Source organism: Mus pahari, chromosome 8 (assembly GCF_900095145.1).
Source record: "Mus pahari chromosome 8, PAHARI_EIJ_v1.1, whole genome shotgun sequence".
Lineage (NCBI taxonomy): Eukaryota > Metazoa > Chordata > Mammalia > Rodentia > Muridae > Mus > Mus pahari.
Window position 1 is genome coordinate 108,895,380 of NC_034597.1, and position 18,532 is coordinate 108,913,911.

The 18,532-nt window shown below is 45.0% G+C and overlaps 2 protein-coding genes across 3 annotated transcripts in view; one reads left to right on the forward strand and one right to left on the reverse strand.

Annotated features, from left to right (window-relative positions):
• The window catches only part of Ubac2 (UBA domain containing 2), a 148,260-nt gene that overhangs the window by 32,781 nt on the left and 96,947 nt on the right, over positions 1–18,532 (forward strand). The gene's annotated exons all lie outside the window — the stretch shown is intronic.
• Gpr18 (G protein-coupled receptor 18) lies at positions 2,689–6,965 on the reverse strand. The gene is made up of 2 exons (XM_021203331.2): positions 6,760–6,965; positions 2,689–3,896 (listed from the first exon to the last, which is right to left on the reverse strand). The coding sequence occupies exon 2, from the start codon at positions 3,860–3,862 to the stop codon at positions 2,867–2,869; it is 996 nt and encodes a 331-aa protein (XP_021058990.1). The 5' UTR covers positions 3,863–3,896; positions 6,760–6,965; the 3' UTR covers positions 2,689–2,866.

An 18,532-nucleotide genomic window follows, 5' to 3' on the forward strand; every position in this document is an offset into this window, starting at 1 on the left:
CTGTCTCAAAAAAACAAAAAACAAAAAAAACAAAACAAAAAAAAGAATGGAAACAACTGTCACAGCTGTGTTAGAATTAAACTAAAAACCAAAATCCAAACCTTGAAATCCCTATTTCCTTAAAAGTAAGGATCAGAGTCCTCAAGGGCCACCTGGAGTGGTGGGAGGCACAACAGTGTGCTCATGGCCTGCACAGGGTTGCATTCCAGCTGTGCCACTTACTAGTTTTGTGACTTCATGCAAGCTCTTGTGATCTGTACTGTATGTGAGCTTGTTTGTAGCTGGCCCTCCACTCATCGATTGGAGGTGCTCTGCACAGACCGTGAAGAGGTGAGGGAGGCGCCTTACTAGCAGCTTGTAGTTGCAACCCTGTTTGGTTCCCTTCTTCCCTTAAGCTTCTGTATTCTAATGCTGTCCACCCTTTCTAGCCTCTCCCAACCAGCTTGCTCTTGGATACCTCTTGCCACGGTGGGATTGCTCAGACTTTTACTAATTCAGCTAATATATACTGCATGCACTTATTATGTCGCTGACTCCTTGTCATCAACCATCTATCTGTGCTACTGACTAGGTCATTGTGAAGGATCTTACTTGGTGTATTCAGAGACACTGAGAGGATAATTACCAACATGAGCCCGAGTTAGACTCTAAGCAAGGCTGTTGACGTCTGCATAGACTGGGCTGTCTTTCTCAGGTGCTCTGTGTAGAAACTGCACCTGACATCTAATGGATGCTCATGACCTACTTCAACTCAGGGAAAAACAAACAAACAAACCTCTCCATTGTTTTCAATGTAACTACATTATTAAAAGCTAAATATGAGCCGGGCAGTGGTGGCACATGCCTTTAATCCCAGCACTTGGGAGGCAGAGGCAGGCGGATTTCTGAGTCCACAGAGTGAGTTCCAGGACAGCCAGGGCCACACAGAGAAATCCCGCCTAGAAAAACAAAACGAAAAACAAACAAACAAACAAAAGCTATGTTAGCTATGTCCAGTAACCTGTGCCTGACACATTCACCCTACTATACCTATTATTTATTAGTTGTTTATATTTTATGTGTGGGTATTTATTTTCCAGAATCAAACTCCTCCAGAATCATTGCATTTGAGTTTTTTCTATATGTTAGGGTGTGCTTGGTGCCGATGAGAGCCATCAGTGACTAAAGGTACTTGCTGCAAAGCCTGATGTCTGAGTGTGATCTCTGGAGTTTACGTGGTGGGCTGGAGGGAAGTAACTGACACATCCAGGTTGCTCTCTGATGTCCACACACATGCCTACATATGCTATGCATATATAGAATACATTTTCAAGAGCATCAACTACAGTTACATAATACATACATTACATAGAAGCAATATATTATGCTTCTATGAATTGTTTTTCATTATATGCAATTCCCTGTGAGGACCACAGGACACGCTTAACCTCATTGCTTTGTGTCTACGCTCTTGTTATCCTTTATACTCTTAGCATGTTCTTCAAGGAAACCTTTTGGAACAGTCTTGCAGAGAACCTGCCCAAGAGAAGATTGTCTGAAAGGTTGAAAACAGGCTGTGACTAAGCACCTTCTCCTTCCCCCTAGGCTGGGCAGATGCAGGGCCTCCTTACTCCTGCAAGGCTAGTGTGCTCTCACCCAGTGACTGTGTTTGTACCATAAACTCCACAGGGCTCTCCCTCTCTAATGCTCATTAAAGAATTTCACTCTTCCATTATTTTTCTCTTTGTTCAAAAACTGTATCAAAGCACCATCTTTGCTCTTGTATCTTATAATTATGACAGTATTTACATTTGGTAAATATTTATGATTTTTGAAAATCAGACCTGAAAGGAGGCAGGGGCAGGTGGATCACCGAGTACAAGACCAGCCTGGCTATGTATGGAATTCCAGGGAACCCAGAGTTACACCCTGTCCCAAAACAAGAGAAAAGAGCAATAAAGGTGATTTTGCGAGGAAGTTGTAAGTCTAAGCTCCTGCGTCCATGTTTAGAGCAGTAGGAGTTTATATGTTGTAATTCGGTTCCTTTTCTCTTAGACACAGTGTTTCTTTATGGAGAGGTCAAATAGAGAGGCTAGGATCAGAACCTATGACTTCCTGGCTGGTATTGTAACAAATTATTTAGCTGCTTCATAAGCATGTCATGCTATAGGAGTGAGTCAGTTTATTGGGTCAGAACTGTGTCCTCAGTTGCCTTAAGTGGGGTTTGGAAGGCAGCAAGTGTTTGTTGAGTGCATCTGTTTTTACAAGAAAGGGCTGGGGAGGCCAGTGGAACGTCCTGCTCCCTTCAATTATGCTCTGTGGTGTCGGGCAGAGTTGCTTATATAGAAATTATGAAAGCTGATGTTTAGAACATAAAATACATCTTAAGGGTGAACTCGATGTAAGGGAGAGCCATCAAATTATTTTGAATGATAGCTTCTTTTTTTCCCTCCCATGAGTATATTGTATACAGAATCTAAAAATGTTAAGCTAGTTAGCCACCTTCTCAGATAAGGCTTGATTATGAAGCTAACTATCCCCAAATAATTCATGAACATGTTTTTTTATTACTTTTTTTTTTTTTTTTTGAGGCAGAGTTTCACTATGTAGCCGAGGCTGGCCTTCTAAGTTTTCTGAATGCTTGGATCACAGTCATGACCACTACACATGGCTCACACACATGTTTGTAAGATAAAAATAAATGAGCTATCAGAATACTCAGCATTTAATCATGTTGCTGGAATACAACACCACAGAAGTTTTGAAAGTTTATCATTATTATTTCTCTTTATTAGAGAAGGGACTGGATAGTGTAGAATGCTGGTTCACCTGAGAGTAGATAGGAAAAGAATTTTAAAGAGACTGAAGACAGGCAGCTTGCTTTGACTCAAAGCATTTCGCTGTTAATGTTACTAAGTGACCGTAAACTGCCTGACCGGACACTTTTTCTGCGCACACTGCGAAGGTAATTGCGGTATAGCATGACACTGATGACTCGAGCCTGGAACTGTTTGGAAACAATGTAGTAGAGAACCACATCGAGACAGGTACTGAGGTTCATGAGGAAGGTGGTGAAGGCTCCCCAGGGGCTGTAGCCGTTCTCCTCTCCTTGTAGCATCAGGATGGCAAAGCAGATGTGGAAGGGCACGAAGCAGACGAGCACCTGCAGCAGGAGCGTGATGATGATCCGTATGGACTTCTCCTTGACCTTGGGCTTCAGCTTAGACGTCTGCCCTCGGAGGAGACTGTGAATGATGACCACATAGCACCCGATCATGATGAACAAAGGGATCAGGAAAAAAAATAGGAGTCGTGTGAAGTTGAGCACATTGACAGCTTTTAAGTGGATGATGTCGGAGATCTTGAGGCAGGTGGCAGGGGAGGAGGCCTTATCTGGGTCTTCATAGAGCAGTAGCAGGGGGACAGTGGTGGTCAGGGTCATTATCCAGGCCCCCACACATGCAAGCAGGGCCTTGCCGGTGTTCTTCAGCTCCTTGGCGTATTTTGGCTGTACGATGGCCATATATCTGTCAGCACTGATGAGAGCGAGAAGCCACAGAGCAAGGCTTGGGTAGAACACCACCAGGGCCCCAAGAATGTGGCAGAAGTACTCTCCAAATGGCCACTCTCCTTTTGCATAGTAAAACATCCGAAAGGGCAGACTCAGTATGAATACTAGGTCCAGTAGTGCGACATTCATCATGTAGATGGTTACTGTGGTTCTTTTCTTGGTCGTACAGCTGAAAACCCACAATGCAGTGACATTAACAAACAGCCCAATCAGGAAGATGCAGCTGTAGAAGACCAGGGCTGCGATTTTGTATTCCTCTGGGTGTGAGCCATTAGAAAGAACAAGCTGGTTGTGATTGCTCAAGGTGGCCATCTTACAGCAGGCTAGACCCCATGGTATGTAGAACCTGTGAGGATTGCTGAGAAAACAGGGATGAGAACTTTGGTTGGAGGTGGAGCCCCAGAGCCCAGGGCTTCTTTTTGAGGGCATTTTATACTGAAGACTCCATGTACATGCTTTAGCACTGTTAGAACACACCCTCGACGTTACTGCTACTGTTTCCTACCTCTCTCTCTAACTACTTGTTTTTATTTTTGGAGCACTGGGCATTGAACACAGGTCCTTGAAATACTATGTACCTCTCTGAGCTATGAATTCCTGCCCATCTGCCTGTCTGACTTCCCGGCTCCCCCATTACTTTGGTTTTTTTGAGACAGGGTGTCTCTATATAGCCTTAGCTGTCCTGGAATTCAGTATTTAGATCAAGCCAGCCTCCAGCTCACAGAGATCTGCCTGCCTGTGTGTTGGGGTTAAAGGTGTGCGCTCCTATACCCAGTCTTGGGTACTGGTCAGTTCAGATGGGTCCAGGCCCCAGATGCTCTGGGAGACTCATCCAGTTTCATTGACCCTGCTCATCTCTCTCTTCCCCAAATAATCAAAGTAGGAGACAGTAGGAATTCTCTGGAGTAATGGGAAAAGGACTGGTTTGTATTTTACATCTTACAAAAAGGCTTGCCAATTTTAATTATCTTTATTCTGTTTAAATACTTTATAACTCAAATAAGTAGTAATCTAATATTTTTCATTCACAAAGTATAATCATAATTTACAAAATATGAATCAGAAGAACCAAACAGCTGGTGACAGATTCTCATGTGTGAGTGGGTAGGAACTTCAGTTTTTCTTTGTTTGCCTTTGCTATCTCTAGCACATAGTAGGAAATGCTGAGTGGACGGACCATCAGTGAAGGAAATGGTATTTGGTGAGGTGATGTAGCTGTCTGGCTTGTCAGTCAAATTTCTTGACCCCCCTTTTTTGAAGTTTCAAACACTTCTGACTAGTGCCTGTATTCTCTTCAGATGATTGTAGGTCTAGAATCACTACTGTTCTGTGTCATGGTCTACTAGAAACCTAGAGCAACAGTTGGGAGTATCTGGGGCAGGGGCTTCCACTACCAGGGTCCCGGAATTCAAGTGCAGTTACATTAATGCAACATTGAGTTGAGAAGGACCAATTTGAAGAGAAGTTTCTTTGAGTCTAACTACTTTCCTACTACTGGCCTGCCTAGATGAACATAAATTCTGTCAAAGAGAAGTAGGTCTGAGAGGCCCTAATTGTGTACAGAAACTAGTAGTTCCACCATCAAAAACTGCTTATTTAAAAAGCAAAGGATTCTAATAGTGCCTATAAATATGGTGCTCTCAGGGTGAGATTAACCAGCAGAGGCTGTAAAGATGCTTCATATATAGAGTGCAGCCCCGGGGGGGGGGGGCATCTCTCTGAAATAGGAGGGTGGATGAGAAATTTTCCTTAAGAATGTCACTTTGCTGGTTGATGAGAATTAGTTTGAACAGTTGTGTACAATTAGTTTGAACATACATGTGTGTTTCCTCCTTTGTTCCCGTTGTTGTTTGCCACATAATTGGCTTAAATGTGATTTTTGGAATAAAATCCTATATATCTAAATACCTGTACTAAAATTTCCAAATAAGGCTGAGAATGGTGGCACATGCTTTTAACTCTAACACTTCTGAGGCAGAGGGAGGGGGATCTTTGAAACTAGTTTTCTCTACATAGTCTAACTCCTGCACCCCCAAAATTTATATAACTAGAATACTAGTTTCTACACAAATATGAAAATTACTGCATAGTAAAGTTAAATCTTTAATATTAAGCAAAATAGACTTAGAGGCTTAAACATTGAGGTCTTTAAAGAAGCATTTGCAATGTAATGAAGTCCTGGTCTTTCCTCCATCTCCTTTCTCCCAGCGTTGTCATGGAAACGCCAGTATCTGAAGGCTGTCCTTCCCTGGCTGCTTTTCTGTAGACCACCTGCTCCAGTTCTCACTGTGCTCACTTGCTCCGGGGCAATGCTTGTGTCTCCCTATTACCATACGGAATAGGTTCTGCAAGATTTTGGGCAAGTGTTGAAAACCCGATTGTCTTTCAGGTTAACTTTTGAAAACTTAAGTACCATGATTATCTGTAGGTTTGGTGGGTTTTTTTTTGTTGTTGTTTTTTATTTTTCGAGACAGGGTTCCTCTGTATAGCTCTGGCTGTCCTGGAACTCACTTTGTAGACCGGGCTGGCCTCGAACTCAGAAATCCACCTGCCTCTGCCTCTCGAGTGCTGGGATTAAAGGCATGCGCCATCATACCCGGCTTTGTTTGTTTTTTAAATTGAAGCCAAGTAATTTCATGAAACAGTAATTAAAACTACATGACAAAGACATTGAATTATGTTATGATGTATTATGTCATCAACATAATATGTTAAATGACAGGGGAAAAACAGCGAGGGCTTAGCCCCACACCAAGAACTTCTGGCAGCTCCTGTGCTACCAGTGAGGGAAATAGGCCTCCCTAAGGAAGAGCACACCAGCTGGTTCTCCAGTATTAAACAGTCGGCTCTGAAACCGTGTGAGTAACACCACACAGACAAGCAAGTTATATGTATTTCGATGTGTGTAAGAATTAAAGAGAAGGAGGCCATGGATTTGTAAGAGGTTAAGGATGGGTACGTGGGAGGTTTGGAGGGAGGATAGGGAAGAAATGATGTAATTATATCGGAATCTCAAAAATAAAATAAAAACATTTAAAACTCTACACTTAACTATAAATAAAAAATATTGAAAATGAGTGCCAAATCTTGGGAAAAGAATAACCTGTTGTTTCAAGGTCTTCATCTGATGGAACAGAAGTTTTGAGTTTAGTAAACACAACATTACTTCTGATAATGATTTGCCATGAAATTAATCGGATGCAGCTTACCTCCTGACTGTCAGAGGGCTGTCTGAGAGGTGACCGTTTGGTGTTCTGCCCAGTCCCGGAAAGAGAGCGCTCAGAGTCGCCTGTGTTAGGTGGATGGTGTCTCTGCTGGCTGGTCTTTTTGGAGGACTGTTGAGATGTAGTACCGATAGTGGGGTTGGTCTGCTGAGCTGTGAGCACCGTTCTGCCGTTTTCAGGAAACGCTCTGAAATGAGCCGCTCAGCGTGGGACTTCACCCTGGATGTGGTTTTCTCTTTCACAAGTGATTTGTTTATGAAGTCCTACTCAGCTTGGTCTGCTCTGAAACAATGGCATATCTTGAAGAAAGGCAAATAAAAAGAGGGAAACTTTCTTGAATTAACTGCTTGTTTTGATGTTTGAAGTTTGTGTCACTTACAGGCAGGAGATTTGACACTGAGCAAAGCAGGTTCAAAGCCTAGCTGCTTTCTAAGCTCTGTGACTTTGTCTAGCCTTTTGTTGTTCCTGTGTAGTTTCTATTCAGTTGCAATACCTAGCACTCATGTGATAGGATTGAGAACTCCACTCCAGAAAAGTCCTGCTGTAAGAGAGCACCCGCCACCTGTCACCTGTCACCCGTCACCTCCTCCATGGTCCTGCTCTGCTCTGCCCTGCCCTGCGGATCTGTTCCTGGATCCTGTAGGTACTTCCTACACTTTGTCCATTTTCTATCTCAGGGAAGTCTTGCAGTAACTTTTTTTCTTGCATGAACATTCCTGCAAACCTTGGGAAGGACTGGGGTAGTGCTGGAAGAATTCACATGTAGCACTGTTCTCAGCTGAGAAGGGAAGTGAAACCCGCAGAAGGGAGGATCGGGCAGCCCAGATCATCGCTGTCTAGCTACTCTGGGTTTAACTTTCTCTTTAAAGTAGCCCAGCCCTTGCCCAGTTCTAGGTACCTCTACATTGGCCTCACACGATTTGCCAGCTTTTACATGGTGCCTAAGCTTGGCTGCTTCTGTGTCTGTAGTGTGCGAGATTTAAGATGGCTCCTGTCATCTTGTCCTTCCTGCTTACTGGCTGCTTTGGAGCTGTGTTGACCAGGCTGGCTTTGAACTTACCCCGATCTTCCTGTCTCTGCCTCCTGAGAGCTGGACTCCAGCTGTCAGCCACTACAGCGACCACAGCTTGAACTTGAGGTAGTTTGAGAACCTTGCTTCTTTTCTCAGAGGTGCTAAACTTTGATTCTACAGAAGGTACTGAGGTTGCCTGTGGTAACAAACTGCTGGGAGCCATGGTAGCCTTCCAGAATAACGTGCTGTAGAGCCACTGGAGACCATTGCAGCAGTTCCTGTGTGAGTGAGAGGCGCCTGCCTCGAAAGCTTCTCTAGACATGCTTTGGCATTGCCAAGTTACATCATAATTGTTTTATATGAAGTTATGTTTTTTCATATGCTACACAGGTCGGCCACACGGATACCTCTTGACTGGGACCCAGTGTGTTCTTTACGAGAAGGTTTCTGACAGGAAGTACTGAAGGCTTCCCCTGTGCTGCTGCAGTCAACAGATGAGGAGTCGGGGTGTCTTCTCATTAAGACTTGAGTCTTTCCCTGTGTGTAGCATTCTTAGTTGAGAACTTCCATTTCTTAGTGCAAGGTGCCCAGGGCAGATTTGGAACTTCCCCAAAACTTGGCAGAACCCACCTGTAGACCCTCCCTCTAATCACCTCACAGCTGCAAATTTTCCTCTCTCATTTTTTTGACTTTTTCTCTACCTTCTAAAGCTGGGCTGGCCTGGACGATTCCTTGCCCCAGCTCTGTGCCTTATGTTTGTGTGGCTGGCATACACCTTGCTGTCTTTGATGCACCACCACTACACCATGTGCTTGGGGGTGTTGACACGAGTTGTATCTAAGGAGCATTTAACATTACTCGATAGATAAGAAAGTGAACATATGGAGAGGGGGCGGTGGTGGATGGTTGTCTGAGCCCAGAACCAACTGCAAAGACACTGACCAGCCTGAGATGTGGTGAGAGGACTGTGTTCGTGAGGTGGAGGAATGGCCCTCCTGCGCTCCTCCTGCAGCAAACTGTTACTCTTACCAAGGACTTTCCGACCATGCCTGCAGTTTTGGGCTTCTTTCATACTTTGGAATGTGAGAGAATTCTTACCAAAGAGGGGCGTCTCATACTCCAGAGATGACAGGGTTTCCTGTACTTTATGAAATGTTTTGGTCTCACTTTGAGGTTTAGTTTGAGCATTGAAGACTGTGTAGGTGCGTTTATATATTTAGTAGGAGATTCTAGTTTTTAAGTCAATATGATTCAGTTAAGACACTATTAAGAATGTTATTACATGTGTGTAGCATGTCTGCATGTAGGATAACTCCAAGGGTGTTATTACATGTGTGTAGCATGTCTGCATGTAGGATGGGCTCCAAGGGTGTTATTACATGTGTGTAGCATGTCTGCATGTAGGGTGACTCCAAGGGTGTTATTACATGTGTGTAGCATGTCTGCATGTAGGATGGGCTCCAAGGGTGTTATTACATGTGTGCAGCATGTCTCTGTGTAGGATGGGTCTCTTTTGTTAAAGCTTTGTTTTTGCAACACACAAGAGTTGTATTTCGTGGTCTAAATGGTCCACAACCGTCACAAGTGTGCGAGCATATCATCCTGATTAACTCCTGCAGTGGCTAGAGGTCTGCTGTAACACTGTTCACCTGGACTGTCCCTGCATGGGGACAGTGGACAGCAAGCCCTCAGTGGTTGGTCGCTGGAGAAGAGTGAGAATGATGGACAGAGACTGTTCTGCAAGAGGGGAGGAGTCCTGGCCACGTGGCCCTAGCACTCTGATTTGACAGTTCAGAACCTTTGTCCCCTGCCTCTTACTTTCTCAGGCTGTGTCCCAACAATTGTTGCTTCAGAAGGGCCAGGCCCTGGGGGCGGGTGTTTTGAATAGTAGGAATTTCTGAATAAAGACTTAAGAGATTATTTAAATGTTCGAGACAGGGTTTCTCTGTGTAGCTCTGGCTGCCCTGGAATTTACTCTGTAGACCAGGCTGCCCTGGAACTCAGAAATTTACCTGTCTCTGCCTCCCGAGTGCTGGGATTAAAGGCGTGCGCCACCACTGCCCGGTTTAAATGTAGTTTTTAATCCCAGTGATTTATAGACATATTCTTATAGCCACTTTAGTATGAAGAGAAACTTCCCCGCGTTGTTAATTTAGCCTTCCTTAATTCTGTCTCTTTTGGCATCTTAAAATGTTTATGAACATATAATCAGAGTTACTTACCTCATAAGAAATAACTTGAACCCAGATATGACCATCAATGTGCTAGATAAGTTTAGCTAAATAAGCAACAAAAGCATTGTCTGTCACTAAGAAATTCTCGGAGGAAAGGACTTCTACCTGGGAGCTCACCAGGTCCAACCAATTGAAAACCCCAAGGTTTGACTTGACTCTAAACTGCAAACTCTGATTTCAGTTAAAGGAGATGCACACAGAAGTGAGTGTGTGTGGGTATCATGTGTGACACTAGGAAGTCTCCATTGAGTGTGTGCGGGTATTGTGTGTGATGCTGGGAAGTCACCATTGAGTGTGTGTGGGTATTGTGTGTAACACTAGGAAGTCACCATTGAGTGTGTGGGTATTGTGTGTGACACTAGGAAGTCACCACTGAGTGTGTGTGGTATTGTGTGTGACACTAGGAAGTCACCACTGAGTGTGTGGAGTATCGTGTGTGACACTAGGAAGTCACCATTGAATGTGTGGAGTATTGCGTGTGACACTAGGAAGTCACCACTGAATGTGTGGGTATCCTATGAGACACTAGGAAGTCACCACTGAGAAAGAGGACTGACAGTAGACCAGGGCTGTGATGTACTCTGTGTCTTCCAGAAGTTCGTAGTCAAGAGTTTAGTCCTCAGCCTGGAGTTCATTCTCAGAAGGTGGCAGAGACCTTAGGGAGAGACATGATACCTTTCCACAGGCGCAGACCAGAGCCACCAAAGCTGAGCCCAAATGAACTCTCTGTGTTTAGAGCTTTATCTCGGGCACATGGGACAGTAACTTAAAGATGGTGGGCACTGAATGATAAAGAAGTAAGAACTCCCAGGTGCATGTGAGATGGAGGATTTTAGGGTATAGGTGTCTGCGTACTAGAAGGACATCTAATGCTTTTAATACTCGACTGATTTTTCTGTAATTATCTGTATAATTGGGAAAGGCAGTCTAAACGGCCTGTTTCTGACAGGCTCTGTTCTGTATCACGCACCATGGTCATATACTTACCATCCTTGTTATAGCTGCTTCTCAGAAATAGTCATTTCTCCTGGTTTTCATAAGCATGTTGGTATTCTCCACAGAAGGCTTCATCTTCAAGATTCTCTCTGCCCTGCCCGTAGATCTGTGTCTAGGGAGAACTCTGCCATCTAGTGGGCAAGTTGAACACAACTCCCCACCAAACAAACAAAACAAAACAAAACCCCAAACCCCAAACACCATGTCTGTTAATTTCATTTGTGATCACAAAAACTAAACCCGAAAAATAGCATCACCCACACGCTGGGTGCTCACAGAGATGAGGGTTTGCAGTGTGGGCGCTAGACGCCTGTCACTCAGAAATCCATGCATGTTGCTGCTGGGAATTAAAACACAGAAGACCTTTTGATATTAAGTTGTAAATGAAAGGGTGCAAATGCTATGGCCCAGGTGACTCCTTGACATACAGCCAGTGAGACCAGAAGACAGGTAAAAAGCATTCATAGCAGCCTTGTCTGTAACAGTCCCAAAGTGGAAGCAACCCCTCACTCACCAGCTGTAGAGTGGACACTGGAACGCTCTTCTTGCCAAGAGAGTGGTGTACAAGGAAGAGGCAGCTACCACAAGAGTAAACCTCACTACAGAAAGCCACATAGGAGGGAACTCTTGGTGAGTGATTCCACCTTTGTGGCTTCCACGAAGTAGGCCAAGTGTGTGTGGGAGTCCATGTGTGGTGGTCACTGCTTTGGTGGAGGAGAAACAGTTCAGATAGACAGGGAGCAGCAGATGCCTGTGGGGCAGGACCCTAGGACAGTTGCCTAGTAACCCTCACCATAGGTCCAAAGAGAGGCAGGCAGGAGGCGATAGAACCTGGAAGGAGAGTGCCCCGTGAGTTGGCTGTGCCCTCACCTCAGGCCTCTCTTGCCTGACTGCCCTCTATGCTCCCTTTTCTGGACTCAGCTGGAAGCCAGGTGCTCCTAGCCTTAGTCAGATTCTACTCACAGTTTCTGCGTGTGTGGTACATGTCCTATCCTACCCAGAGAGACTTTTGCAGGAAAGTTTGGGCTTCAGAGTTGGCACTCTGGGTATGGGTGTCTCTGCCTCTGAAGCTGTACCCGTGAGTGCTATTTCACCACCTGGGGTCTCTGAATTGCTGTGTACCTGGTAGCTTGTATCCTGGGTTCTGTAGACACCAATACCAGTTCTCCTCGTCCTTCCCTAACGTGGGGCTGGGTGGCTGTGCTGGAGTCCTTCCCTGAATCATGAATTACCCAAGCTGTGTTGTTAGCCTTGACACTGTATAGTTGGGCAGACCCCTTTTTCTGCATTTTACTTTGGCCTTCCAGATTTCTGGAGCAATATAAATGAAAGCTGGTAGGATGGGACCTCAGAGTCCCCAGGAGTCACTTAATGACACCCCTATCTCTGCCCTCCCAGGGAATACTGGGGCCCCCTGGGGACTCGGAAGCATCTGTGTCCTGAGGGTCCAGCTGTGTGGGCCTTGTCCTCATTTGTGGTGGTCTTATTTTGTGTATTTTTATCTTACTTTATTTTGGAGTTAACTTCTGAAGACATGACCAGCCTGCTGAGGAAGGAGACAGGCATCCATGCTGATTTTTCCTTGATAATAAGCAGCATTGGCTTTGTTTCCCAGGAGAGGTTCACAGGTCTTCCTCGCATGCCTGTGGTGGCCATTCAGGTGATGGTTGGGTTAGTGTTCCTGCCTTTCTCTACCACTTTCCATATAGACAGTCTCTGGACACAAAAGTTTGTGACTCTTGTATATTTCTTGTCACCAGCAGGCCATGCAGCCCCAGAAGAATCCCAGCAAAGGCAGTTCAGTGAAGTGCTTAAGCACAGAGCTAGCTCAGTCAATGAGATGCTTATTAAACGTGAGGGCCAGAGTTTGCGCCCCAGAACTCCTATCACTCATTCATTCGCTCGCTCACGCAGTCACCCATATGTCCAAGCCTGTTGCTGGGAAACCCTGACAAGGGCATCCCTGGGGCTTTCCAGCCAATCAGCTCAGTGTGCTTTGCAAGTTCCAGGCCTCCAACCCCGCAAGAAACGGTATTGCAGTCTCCTCCTCTCCTCCCACTGTCCCTGCCACCACAGGCTGCAGGGGCTGGAAAGGTCTGACCTGGAGACCAGGGCATATTGCTGTAGTATTTCTTTGTGTAGTGAGGCATTGCCCTTGCCTGTGGTACATGGTTTATTTTTCTAGCACTTAATGTTACACTTTTTTGGGACCTCTGGGAAAGCAGTCCTTAACCACAGAGGAGTCTGTCCGGCCAGCCCCTTTCCCTCTCCATAGCAGTCATCCCAGTGCATAGGGAAGTGGTGGTTTCGGGGGGGGGGGTGTGTTATTTTCTTTCTATAGTGATAAGGTAAACAGCTTTTCATGTGCTTGTTGTACATGCACGTGAGTCTATGCAGCGATGTAGCGATGTCTGCTAAAGTGCTCTGCCCCGTCATGTAGTCCAGTTGTCGGTTTGTTAGTGTAGGTTTTCTGTGTGCCCTGATGGCGTCCCTTCCCTTCTCAGCTGGGTGCTTTCTCACTTCACAGGGCATTCCTATGTCTGATGAAACTGTTTGCTATAGCATTAGGCATGTCCATTTGTCTTATCCCTGTGATAAAGATGAATTTAAAGGCTTTAATTTTGTGTGTAAAAGGTAAAGGGTCCCTTCAGGGCCTTTCCTGATGATGTCCCAAAACCAGCATATTGAGCAGACAAGAGACCTTTCCTTTTTCTGGAAGAGCAGTCAGTGCTCTTAACCACTGAGCCATCTCTCCAGCCCAGTGCTGCTGTCTTATGCTCTTAACCACTGAGCCATCTCTCCAGCCCAGTGCTGCTGTCCTATGCTCTAACCACTGAACCATCTCTCCAGCCCAGTGCTGCTGTCTTATGCTCTAACCACTGAGCCATCTCTCCAGCNCCATCTCTCCAGCCCAGTGCTGCTGTCTTATGCTCTAACCACTGAGCCATCTCTCCAGCTCAGTGTTGCTGTCTTATGCTCTAACCACTGAGCCATCTCTCCAGCCCAGTGCTGCTGTCTTATGCTCTGGGAGTCATGTGCTTTTGTTATTTTGTAATACAAAAGTGAGAATATTTACTTGTCCATGACATTAATTTCCACGTTCTGTCCTAGTCACTTTTATCAGCAATTAATACAGAATCCCATGTAGAGGGAGGGCAGAGGTGGTCATCAGCTGTCTTCCTCCTCCTTACCTACATTTATGTTTGAGACGATGTCTCTCAGTATCTGTACCTTAGGCAGACGGGCTGCCAAGCCAGGCCCAGGCCCTCCTGTTTCTGCCTCCCCCACACTGGGACAATAGACATACACTCTACCATGGCCACCAGGATTTTCCTGCCCGTGCTGGGAATCAGAACTCAGATCTCCATGATTGTGTGGCTCCACTTTAACCAGTTGGCCCATCTCTTCCGCCCTATCAGTAGTTGTAGGAAAGGCTGGGAAGTGTGATGATAGTTGGCAGCTTGTACTTTCTTGGAGATAAGGCTGCAGCATGTTGGGGGTGCAACAGTGTAACTGGCTCCTCAGAGGAGCAGTGGTAGCAATAACATCAGTAGGTGGAGTTCTGGGTTCTGTCACAAATACATGAAAAGCAGGACACAAGAACAGCATCCAGTGGCTTTCCTCGGGCTGGGGAGCTGGGGTGGGCACTTGACTGGTTGTTGGCAGTTTGTGAAGTGGCATCATGGTGTAGTTGCCAGTTACCACTGCTGAGTGGCTGTTGATCACGATGACAGGGCAGCAGGCTTTGCTCTGAACATAAAGAGTAGGATGAGGATGTACTCCCTCCCAGCCAGGAGAAATAGCAGACAGGAGTGATCATCTGGAGAGGGGAGGAGCTGGGACCAGAGAACTGTTCTCAGCTCTTGAAGGGTGCCCTGTGAAAGAACAATTAAGATTGGAGGATGGGGAGGGCTAGCCTAGGTGGCCGCTGTGATAGGGAGGTGGCATGGTGGCACATGCCTGTAACCCGTGACACTGCTTTAGCCTGGCCACACCGAGTAGCCGCAGCACTCAGTACCCATGGAGTATCTGCCCTGGGCAGGGCTAAGTCTGGCTCAGCATAGACGCACAGGGCAGGCAGGACGTCAGGATGCCCAGCATTAATGTGAAGCTGTGTGAACCCCTTTGCCCCTGAGCAGCCCTAGCTCTAAACTTGCTTTAGACATCTGGGCTCATGAATAGGCCTAAAGAGTGAGAGACTCTCTGGAGCCCAGCCAGGCAGCGCTGTTCCCGGGAAGCCCACTACAGTCCAGCAGGACGCGTGGGACTCACTGCAGGGTAGGGGCCTCCATTAGTTAGTTAATAGACTACCTGCAAAAAGCCGGAGATGATATTTCTGTGTCATCTGAGGAATTGATTGCTTTTCTGTGAGCAAAGATGGTTTTTAAAATTTGAAGTACACACTTGTAGAAAACCTTGATAAATATGAACAGACTGAGGATCCTGACATTCAGAGGTGAGTTTCAGGGCCAGGCATGGTGGCATAGGCCTTTAACCTAGCACATGGGAGGCAGAGGTAGAGGCAGGGGGCAGGGGCAGGCAGATCTCCATGAGTTGGAGGCTATCCTGGTCTAATGAGCTGGTCCCAGGACAGCCAAGGCTACACAGAAACGCTGTCTCAAAAAACAAACAGAAAAGAAGAAAACAAAAAAGAAATAGAAAAAAGAAAAAAATAAGATGAGTTGATAAAGATATGCATTTAAAATACTCATGAAGTCATATGTCAGAAGTACACTTCATTTGAATAAACACCTAGATATTTTTACCTAGGTTTATTAGATGGTGTAAGTTTGCACATTAGTGATAAATTAGTAACTTAATTAAAGTGGCAGTTTTTTAAGCTCTGCCTGTAGTCACACCTGGAGCCACTAGATGGCGGTATTGGAACTTGGTAAAACCTGTAATTCTACTTAAAATTGTTATTAAATGAGGCTTGAGTGTTATTAAATATTAAAAGAGCTGAAATGTTATTAAGTGGTAACATATTCTTTCAGTAAAACTAGTAAGAGGATGATGGCGTGGGAGCACTCAGAACCAGCTTTGACAGTTGTCTCCCTGTTTCTGAAGCTCCTAGGCACAAGTGAGAATTAAGAATTACTATTATGTACTTGGGTTTATTTTTTCCTAAACTATACATTAAAGCATATTTCAAACCATAGGAATGCTTTTTGTGTGTGAATCTCCACCTCATCCCCTTGTGACAGAGTCTTTCACAGAACCTGGATGTAAACTGGCAGCCATCAGGACCCAGATGTGGTCCTGTCTCTCTCCCACAGAGCTGGGTTATAGGCATGCTCAGCCACCCCCAGCTTTGTACGTGACTGCTAGAGATTTGAATTCTGGTCCTGTTGTTTGTGCATCAAGCACTGTTACCCACTGAGCCAATTCTTGAGCCCCAAACTTCAAATTTTGACTGTGTATAGCAAGTTGTCATGCAGCCTGGCTCTAATAATCAACTTAAGTCCTTATTAATTAAGGAATAATTCTTAGCATTGTTTGAAAGTTAAGGACAGGTGAGGGTGAAATTTTTTTTTTTTTTTTTTTTTTTTTTTACCAGGGGTTTTTTTTTTTTTTTTTTTTTTTTTTTTTTTTTTTTTTTTTTTTTTTTGGTAACCAGGGGTATTTAGTGTTCCTGTTGAATAACTGTTTGTGTGAGCCACCAACTGTATTTTTATCAGAATTGTTGAGTAAATGCTGATAGGAAAGTAGTCATACTATGTAGTGGATATGAATGTCACTACCCTATGGCACACACTTTAGCAGTTGTCTTCCCATATCGTGTCTGTGGCTAATAATGAGTGCAGATGACGTGGAAGCTTAACACCTTCCTTGGGCATTCCTTTGACGAGCGGTGCAGATGTCAACAATAAGTAAACATTCTCAAAGCTCAGAAGGAAGGAAGTAGGAAACAAAGGGTTGGGGGACTTGATGGCTGGCAGTGCATGTGTGCACGTGAGCTCTGAGGAAGGGTAAACATAAGGAACAGGAAGGTGATTCCTGAAAGTGATTTTTATTCCACTGTGTGCTGTAACTGAGAAAACAACTTAGAAAATGTGCTAATGTTTTATGGTGAATTGGTCTTTGAAAAGTGTATTCTAACCAGTTTTTAGAACAGCTCCAGGGTGAGGAGGGAGCTGTTCTCCGTGTTCTGTTCATTGCAGTTATTCAAGCACACGTGTGCACATGTGTAATGGAACGGCCCCTTGTATATGGTAAGGTTGACTGCTCTCCTGGTTTTCTTCTCTCTGTAATCTCTGTGTATCATGGGCACTGGAATCCTGCTCTGACCAGAACAGACAGTTGTCTACATTAATCTTCCATTGTAACTGGGTATGAAAAGCAATAAACAAAACAAAACATGTGATCTGCAGTCTCCCAGGTACATGCTGTGCATACGTAAGCCCAGAAGAGGAGGGATACGGATGTTGGGTTTGTACGTTTTCTGGGTGTAGGTTTCAGAGGTGGGTGACATTTCAGCAAAGACTTGAAGGAATCAGGAACAAGCCATGTGAGGTCTCAGGGATCATCTTGTAGGTATGAGGAGCCTGCCTGTGCAGAGGCCCCTGGTGGAGGCATGCATGACCTTTGGTAACTGTGGAGCTAGACCAAGTGATGGGGAGTGAGGTGAGATAGGAGATGGACAGAGAGCTGAGACAGCATTCTGCTTCATTCTCTCTTGCTGTAGTAAATACCCAGGCAGAACAGCCTTATGGGAGAGAGGGTTTATTCAGGTCAGAGTTCCAGGCTAGATCCATTGCCATAGGGATTCAGGGCTGGAGCTTGAAGCAGCGAGTCACATCACACCCACAGTAGGGAGCTGACAGCAGTAATGCATGTCTGCTTAGTGCTCAGCTTGCACATCCTCCTTGTTCACACTTTATTTTAGGACACTCTTCTATGGGACGATGCCACCAACCGTGGGCTGGGTTAACAAAATCAAGACAATCTCTCATGGACACCTCCCAGGTCAAACATGTAGAATTAATACAGTCAAGACAATCCCTCATAGACTCGCCCACAGGTCAGCCTGATCCACAAGATTCCCCAGTAGGACCTTGCTTCACTCGTGGTTCTAGACTGTGTCAAGCTGACAAAACTAACCACTACAGACAGGGCACAGACCTCCCAGACTCTTGTGCTAATGTTATATGAAGAGTGGTGACGGGCTATTGCTTGCTTCTTTGGGACATGGGAGTGTTTTGGTTTGTACTGTTTTTATCTTTTGACTCATATTCTTTTTGAAATGTATTTAATTATTTTATATACATTTACAGTTATTAAATCAAATTTTAATGCTAGTTCTCAAATTATTAAAATTTCCCCAGGGTAATCTGTTGCTTCTTAGTTTGAAATTTTACGGTGAACTCATTCAGTGAACTTTGTCTCTTCTTGGTGTCCATATGTTTTATTTTATTTTTGTGTGGGTCTGTCTGCCTTTCTTTTCTCTCTCTTCTCTTCTCTTCTCTTCTCTTCTCTTCTCTTCTCTTCTCTTCTCTTCTCTTCTCTTCTCTTCTCT

Excerpts from the sequence above, each read along its gene's own strand:
- Gpr18 (XM_021203331.2), bottom strand. The coding sequence starts at position 3,862 with ATGGCCACCTTGAGCAATCACAACCAGCTTGTTCTTTCTAATGGCTCA.